This window comes from Perissodus microlepis, chromosome 10 (genome assembly GCF_051167445.1).
Source record: "Perissodus microlepis isolate ML-2025 ecotype Zambia chromosome 10, ASM5116744v1, whole genome shotgun sequence".
In the NCBI taxonomy this organism is placed as follows: domain Eukaryota; kingdom Metazoa; phylum Chordata; class Actinopteri; order Cichliformes; family Cichlidae; genus Perissodus; species Perissodus microlepis.
The window spans coordinates 25,380,672-25,389,239 of NC_140470.1; the positions used below are offsets into that span (position 1 = coordinate 25,380,672).

The following is an 8,568-nucleotide window of genomic DNA, read 5'->3' on the forward strand; positions in this document are numbered from 1 at the left end:
TGCAGCACATAGTTTACTCATAGTAAGTACTTTAGATAGAGCAATCCTGGCCACGAACATTTGCAGTATAGCATGCTCTGAGGTGTGAATTTCATAAACAAAATATTATGCCCTTTCCTTAAAAGTTAATGGGCATATTTACCAAACAAAATGTACCCTGATGTAAAACTGAGGACAGCTGAAAACTGGCTAATAAAAATTCACACCGCCACGCTCCTTTTTAATTGTTTTTAAGGCATTAATTGCTGACACTTTGAGACTAAAATGAGATGACATTCTTGCCTAATGGTTTCTTAATTGGTAAACATTGTAACATACTGGCCTGGGATCGTATTATTGAATTAAATAACTTCTCAGACATGACATATGATCCAGTCGCAGAACTCTGGCTCCATTTATCTGAGCGAGCTGCTGCTTTATTGAACAAGGAGTGGTGTCAGAGCAGACAGATACACCCTCATGAGTGGAGTGACACTAACAAGGTTTTGATAGTGGATGTGAGCGAAGCGATGCATATAGTGGATGGATGTGGAGGATATAGGTGCCAGGCATCCTGAGGCCTTTCATCAGAGCGACAGGCAGACTTCAGCAGCAACAAGGGAAAACACAGGTGAACTAGCAGCATGAGATTCTCATCAGCCTGGACAGCACTCTGCTTCCTTCTGATTAATGAAGCCTCAAAAGAATGCACAGGTACACCAAAGTATTTAATTTTATTGTTAACCTAAGCCAGTTTTGGGCCTTGGGTTCACCAAATATCAGGGAAAATATTAATGATAGTTTAAAATGGTATTAGCTTTCCTGTGTAATATTTTTGCTAGTCTTCATTTGACTTTCTAGTCCAATCTTAGCTGTTTTATTTTAGTCACATCACATCTGGTAACAAATTAAGTGTTTTTGCAAAACGTTGAATCTTAATAATGAATCTTAGTTACTAATAATTATAAATATCTATCATTTAAATTAAATAAAATTAAAGTGTCTCAAACAAAGAAAGAAATATCGCAGAAACAGCTGACATTAATTGTACATATAAAAGATATAGGATATATGTTGAGAAATAAAAAAAGCAGTGAACACTTAAAGTACTGTTTTATTTGTGGTGAAATACGGTATGGAACTTCAAAACATTTATGCTTTGAATGCTTGGAAATGTAGCTTTTTGATTAAATATACGTGAAATGTAGCTGTTATCAGTCATCTGAAACAAGAAATGCATATTCCTTATGAAATACATTTAGTTTAAAAATATTCAGTGCATTTAATATTCATAATGATTTCCTTCTAATTATTTTTTGATGAATTCCATTTTTATTTTTAATGAAGTTGACCACAGATGCAACCGATCTTATTACACATTTGTTTGTCATTTGTGATTTTAACTATTTCTTTAACGGCATATATTTATATGTGCATATATTATTATATATATATTATATTAATGTGTCTATTAGATTTTTTATGGGTTTTTCAAATTTTCACTGTAACTTTTTTCAGCAAAGAAACTGGGCAGCAGCACTGGAAGATTTGCCAATGCCACCTTAGTGCGACTGGCAGAATTTTTGAGTGCCGGTTATAAGAAAGGAGTGAGACCAGTGAAAGACTGGAACACCCCTACTAATGTGGAAATTGACCTCATGGTATACTCTATCCTTAATGTGGTGAGTTATGCTGTCTACAAAGCAATTACTATTTTCTGTGTGTTATTTTTTTTTTTTTTAAGAAATCATCATTAAGTATGAGCATGCACAAATACACAGTCATTTTCTAAAACTGAATCTAAATTATTGCTTTCACATGTTAGGATTTTAAAAAAAACCCATAGAAGCACCAATGTAACGTGGACCATATACCATTTTTTGTTTTTCCCCTGATTTCTCTGTTTTGTGTTAAAGGATGAGAAGAATCAGGTGTTAACAACATACGTCTGGTACAGACAGGTAAGAAAAATAAAAAATCTTGATGTATATTGTTTGCTTACTTTATCTGTAATTGTGGTATTATTAATTTATCACATATTTTATCTATTTGACATCGCAAATATGTGGTTACTCAACAATAAGTTTTAGTATTCACATTCATGCCATTTAAAACAAAAATCTTTCAGTTGTGATTGATTTTTTTCCCTCTTTGAAACCATTACATTTTCTCATGGGGCTGTGTAAGTGCCATAAACACAGACAAACAAACCAAATGTTTGCTTGTCTTTGTTTGGACAAATTACTAAATCAATAAATATGCCATTAAAAGACGCAAAGTATTATCTATAAAATTTAGACATTAGTCAACTTATAAAGTGCTGCATGAAATATGTTTGCTTTAACTTACATCTGTGTTTGCTTTTCTTTCTATTCCTTTGTGTTCACTTAATAATGACACCACACTCAGTCCATATTTTCTGACATAGTGCAATTAAAAAATCTTTACATTCTGTTTGGTTCTTTCTGCACTCCTGAATATTTCAGTCATGGAAAGATGAGTTCCTGGTGTGGGATTCACAGGACTTTGATGGAGTCAAAAAAATTTCCATACCCACGGCTAATGTTTGGGTTCCTGACATCCTCATCAATGAGTTGTAAGGTTATGCTATTACTAGTTCTAACAGACAGACCCTCTCACATTTCTGTTACAATGATTAAAACTGTTATTTCTGTCTGTGACCTGCAGTGTAGACGTGGGGAAGTCTCCAGACATTCCTTACGTTTATGTCACAGATGATGGAGTTGTGCGCAACTACAAGCCCATCCAGGTTGTCACAGCTTGCACTCTCAATATCTACAACTTCCCATTTGATGTACAGAATTGCAGCCTGACCTTCCAAAGCTGGCTCCATACCAGTAAGATATTTCACTGAGCTATTAATGAATTTATCATTAAATAACAGTCATTCTTGCAATTTTGTTTTTCTAAAAACATTTTTATTATATGACATTTAAATGAACATTTTATTATTTTTATTCCTAAAAGTATTCTCATGTATAAGAATGCTAACAAGCCTCTAACAAGCCAAACGTACATTTTAGATTAGAAGTATTTGTGAATGCTTTAAAAAAATGCAATGAATAGTTCATATTTATCAATTACCTGCATGCAAATTGAACTAAACAGAAAAAAAAAAGCTAAATCCAATCAATGTCTTTGAAGCAGCACCACTTCTTGTAAGTCTTGGCTAGAACAACTGCTCTGTTTGATGAATCCATCAACTCTCTCCCGCTGTGAGAGAGCACAGAGGTAGGTGAAGGCTGACGTGTTGCCATGGCTGTTTCACGCTGCTCCCAATATTGTGTTCGATTTGTAGTTGATGACATCAACATCACCCTGATGCGAGAGCCCGAGGAACTCAGTAAAGACAAGAGTGTCTTCATGAACCAAGGAGAGTGGGAGTTACTTCATGTACTATCCAAATATAAGAACTTCAGTGTGGACAAAGAAGAGTATTACGCTGAAATGAAATTTCATGTGAGTGTAAAGATTTACTAAGTTGTATAGAGCATACAAAAACTCAGAACCAATGTAATATGTCAAGATAGAGAAACAGTGAAAAAAATAGACTGACCAAAAATAAAAAATAGATATAAGATTTCCAGCTTCAATTTAAGGGGTTTATCAGAAGTACTGAATTAACTCTTTAGAAATTCAAGCATTTTTATACAAAGTCCCTCATTTTTAACTGGACAACCCCGATGTTAAACAAAAGAATTGTTTTTAAGATTAAATTCTTTGCACTCACTGACTGCCTGAAGTCCATGGCCATCATCTTTTTCCTCCAGCGATTAAGGACTATCCCATTTTTCTGCTTTGAAAAACTTGTGAGGTGCTTTTGCAGGTTGTTTTGCATCACTAACCATTTGCTCTGTGAAACGCTGTCTGGCTGGCAGGATTTGGTGGAATCTAGGAAAGTATAACCCTTTGCATGTCAGAATTCATTCTGATACTTTTATCAGCAGTTGAGTCATTACTAAACACCAGTGACGTGTCTCTATTGAAAGCCATGTTTGACAGATGATGTGGGCCATTCCTTTCCCTCTCCATACGTTTCTTTTCCAGTCAGTCTGTTACAAGTGAATCCTGGTTCCACGATTTGGATTTTTTTCCCAGAGCTGTGCAGGCTCCTTTAGATCTTTAGAAAAGTCTAATCTGGCCTTCTTGTTTTTGAGTGGAACAAGTGGTTTGCACGTTGTCGTAAACTGCATTTACGATGATGAAACCATCTCTCAATTGGAGACTTTGATCATGACACACATACCTTCTTGAGAGTGCTCTTGGCTTAGCAAGGTGTTGTGAAGTTGTTTTTCTTAACCATGGAAATAATTCTGTGATCATTTACTTTAGTTATCTTTTGTGGTCTTTCAGACCTTTTGGTGTTGATGAACTACAGTGAATTCATTCTTTTTAAGCACAGACCAAACTGTCGCAAAAGCCACTAAAAAGGCTTTTGCTATCTCTCTGATAGGTTTATTTTCATTTTTCAACCAGATGATGGTCTTGTTTACTTGCACAGACATCTCTTGGATGTCTCTTGAACAGGCACCAAATGCAAGTCCAGTACTTGGAATTGAAAAAAGACAGGCATCACCTGATCGTGAAATGTTGTCAAGCCAATTCTCTTTGAACCTGTGAAAATAGGGGACTATGGATAAAAATTGGTATAATTCCTAAACAACTAATGCAACACTTTTGCGTAACCTCTTGAATTTAAAAAGTCTTCACTTTAATAAAATTATCAGTGTTTTATTTCAAATCCACTGCAGTGGTCCCGAGAGGTAAAGTTACAATTGTTCAAATACTTCCAAATAACTTTGGACCTGACTATGTATTCATCATCATGCTTTGTAGTCAGGGGTGCACATAAGTGGTCCGCAGTTGCGCATTCGCTGTCAAAATAAAAGACGCGCACCAGATAAGAAGTTGCAACGCGCGTTTGAGATAAGATTTTCTGGAGGAGGACAGACATTTGTTTATAACTCTTAAAGATGTTGAAGATGCAAGCTCCTTTAAGCAATTACTTTGGTGTTCCTCCACCTCCAAAGAAATGTCAGAAGGAGTCTGAACCGCAAAAGAAGCGCGTATTCTCGGAAAAGTGGTTGCAGGAGGTGAGCTGGCTTCAAACAAATGATAAATGCACAGAGATGTGGTGCAGAATATGCCGTGAAAATCCCACTCTAGCGGACAAAAACAGTGCCTTTTATATGTACGCAAACGCGCGTTGCAACTTCTTATCTGGTGCGCGTCTTTTATTTTGACAGCGAATGCGCACCTGTGGACCACTTATGTGCACCCCTGTTTATAGGTCACTAGTTAATGTTCTTACTATGATTTACAGTGAAAGCTGAAAGGTCTTTTTTAAAAATCATTTTACCTTGTGTGTATTTTTCTCATTGCCTGTGGTACAATTGCTCAAAATCTATTCCCAGGTGATAACACTGTTGATAAACTGCTTATACCAACAAGAAACAAGAAACATGTTCCCATCTGTTCCCCAGATTCCCAGTTTTTATGAAAAGAAATGCTAAACATGTCCTCCCTCATTTGATAGCACACATTTTAACTTGACTCTAAACTAAATCTCCCAGGTGGTGATCCGACGGCGACCATTATTCTACACCGTGAACCTGCTGCTGCCCAGCATCTTCTTAATGGTGATGGACATTGTGGGTTTCTATCTGCCACCAGACAGTGGAGAGAGAGTTTCATTCAAGATCACTTTGCTGCTGGGCTACTCTGTCTTCCTCATCATTGTGTCTGACACTCTGCCTGCCACTGCCATAGGAACCCCGCTAATTGGTGACTAGAATCAATTACGCTCACCGGCAGTTTGTATTTAAATGAGCATTTTCTGTGACTACTATGTAGAGATGAGTTTAAAATATTTTGCCTGAAGGCAGTCTTACTTTTCTTTAAATGTATGGGTAAACAAAACAGAGAAAAATATGTCAGGGGAGATGAACACCATGAACAGCTATTGGTTTGTAGTAAAGCATGCAGTGACAGATGGCTGAGGGCAAAACATCACCTGAGCTGAAAACTATCCCAGGATGGATTGGGTGTCAGGCCACATCCTTTCACCATTTACCATACTACCCTTTATCATTTATATACTACAATTTATTTATTTTTTTAATCTTATCTGTCCTACAGGTGTGTACTTTGTGGTTTGCATGGCCCTCCTAGTAATCAGCCTAACAGAAACTGTACTGATTGTACGTTTGGTCCACAAACAAGACCTGCAGCCCCCTGTGCCCCAGTGGCTGAAGTATCTGGTGTTGGAAAGAGCTCCAGTCCTTTTCTGCATCCACAAAAAGCACCGGCTATGTTCCAGACTTTCCTCTCAGTCCACTGACATGGAGAACTACAAGGAAAACAACTATGGAACTGGTAGGTACTGAAGAAAACAAGTAAAGTGGCTAATATAATTCATAATGGCACTAAAATAATGCAGAAAATAAGGAAAAATCCCTAAATGCTTTTAAGCTTTAGCACTGTAAATAATCCTGCAACTCCAATCAAACCCTACAGCCCCGTGCTCACTCCACCACACCTGCGAAATCGGCCGAAAGCTCAGCCAGCATGAGAGAGAAGGCGGACTGCTTGGACTGCACCTGACTCCAGCTAAGGACAACGTCCCACCTCTCATGGACAACATCCTGCAAGAGGTGACAACGATACGTCACTTCCTAGAGAAGAGGGACAAGTGCCGTGAAATTGCCAAGGAGTGGCTCCAGGTTGGCTATGTGCTTGACGTGCTGCTCTTCAGAGTCTACTTGGTGGCCGTGGTGGCCTACAGCATCACCCTGGGCACACTGTGGTCTGTTTGGCAGGCCGCCTAAGTTATAGCACTGTACTGCTGTGGGCACAAGCTCGAAAGCAGGAAATCAAGAATGCCAGAGTTAGTCGGTCTGTGCCACATGTAGCTCATAGGATACATTAAGGCACTCACATAGCAACTGGATATGAAACAATACAAATAGTCCCACACACATGAAAATGCAACTATTATCCATCATTATGAGGGATTACAAAGAATGAGAAGCAAGAACAGAAGCATGTGACTCAGATCTGCAAGACAAACATGAAAATACAGCATAAAATGCAGGTAAATATCGTTTAAAACCCAGACGAATATAGCAAAAGTGCTGTGACAAACCAGGAGATACACATAAAAAAAGTAAAATTGGTCAAAGTGGTGACATTAAGGTTGTTATCGCAGATGTTGCTGTGTCAAATTTGAACTCAAGTAGTCTACAGACGTTGTTGGGTTAAGTGGTGAGTGGTAGGCTCTGGGAGCAGAAGATATATGTGAGAAATTAAAGTGCTTAACATGCATAGAAGAAAAGTGCTATGTAAATGCAAGTCCAAATATCCAGCATGTGTGTTATCTGTACATTAATTTATATTAGTGAGGCAAGAATTGCATTTTATTAACTGCTTTGCATACGAGTGATGTTGTTTGTTTATTTAGTTTCTTTTTTGGACAGAAAACTGTTAATTATTTTCATGCTTCAAAGCATGAGAAATATGTGAAATCTATTGAATTCTTTTTATTACACACTTTCTGGTGTTTTTGTGCCATCAAGAGATTATATATAATTATATACAGTGAAAAAACACAATGTCTGTATAATTATACACTGAAAAAATGTAGAATGTTAAAAAAAAAAGTAAAATGCATAATGTTCATTTACAACCAGTTAAAAATAGCACTGGTTAGTCATCAAATAAAAGAAGTAAAAAAAAAATAAAAAAAAATAGCAGTCTTTGCTTTTTATAGAAGTCCATGTGTGCCACAGTATTTCATTAAAAATACATAGTCATATAAAACATAAATCCAAACAAAGCAAATGATAAAAACTACATTTATAAGAGCTTCCATTTATGTAATGGTGTGTAAAATGAAGTTTTTTAAAGATATGTCTTTGCACCTGGACACTATGAAATGAAAAATGACTTCCATAGTTTAGGTTTCGGAAGCTGCATTTTTCCACTCTACTAAAAATATAACGCTGAAGGTCAGAGTTTTAAAAACTCGTAACAGAGAAAAACACACCTTTTCATAGAATTTATCACAAAAAGAATCATAATCAAGCAACTGAAGCTGTAACGTGCCTTGCAAATGAACCCACAGATATTAGACAAACACACTCACACACAGTACAGTACGTGTCACATGTGATATGCAGTTTATAACAAAATAGACTTTTTAGCTTTTTTTTCTGCCTGCAGTCCACCACAGCTGCCAGAGGATGGCACCATGTACAATAACATCAGTTTCCCTCAATAGCAGTGAGTCACTGAAGGTCTGATGTGCATATTATCAGTGGCCCGCATAGATGCTTCTTATCAGTTTTAGTGCACCCAGAGAATTTTTAGAGTAATAGCAGAGGGGGAATACATTTGCGATATTCACTGCCATCTTTTTCTCTAGTATGATTAAATGATTGTGTAAGTTAGATTAAATGCATTTTGTGGATTTTTTTCCCACTTCCCACATGTTCCACAATTTGGACAATGTCACATTAAAGGTTAATTAAATCAGTTTACACGACCTATCAGTCTGTTCAACTTGTAGCT

General features: G+C 36.9%; 1 protein-coding gene across 1 annotated transcript; it reads left to right on the forward strand.

Moving 5' to 3' along the window:
• The first annotated feature begins 623 nt into the window (after window positions 1-623).
• Window positions 624-6,827, forward strand: htr3a (5-hydroxytryptamine (serotonin) receptor 3A). Its single transcript, XM_084941284.1, has 9 exons — window positions 624-693; window positions 1,498-1,661; window positions 1,896-1,940; window positions 2,466-2,575; window positions 2,668-2,837; window positions 3,299-3,459; window positions 5,574-5,784; window positions 6,139-6,375; window positions 6,517-6,827. The coding sequence occupies exons 1-9, from the start codon at window positions 624-626 to the stop codon at window positions 6,825-6,827; spliced, it is 1,479 nt and encodes a 492-aa protein (XP_084797410.1).
• Window positions 6,828-8,568: the final 1,741 nt, after the last annotated feature.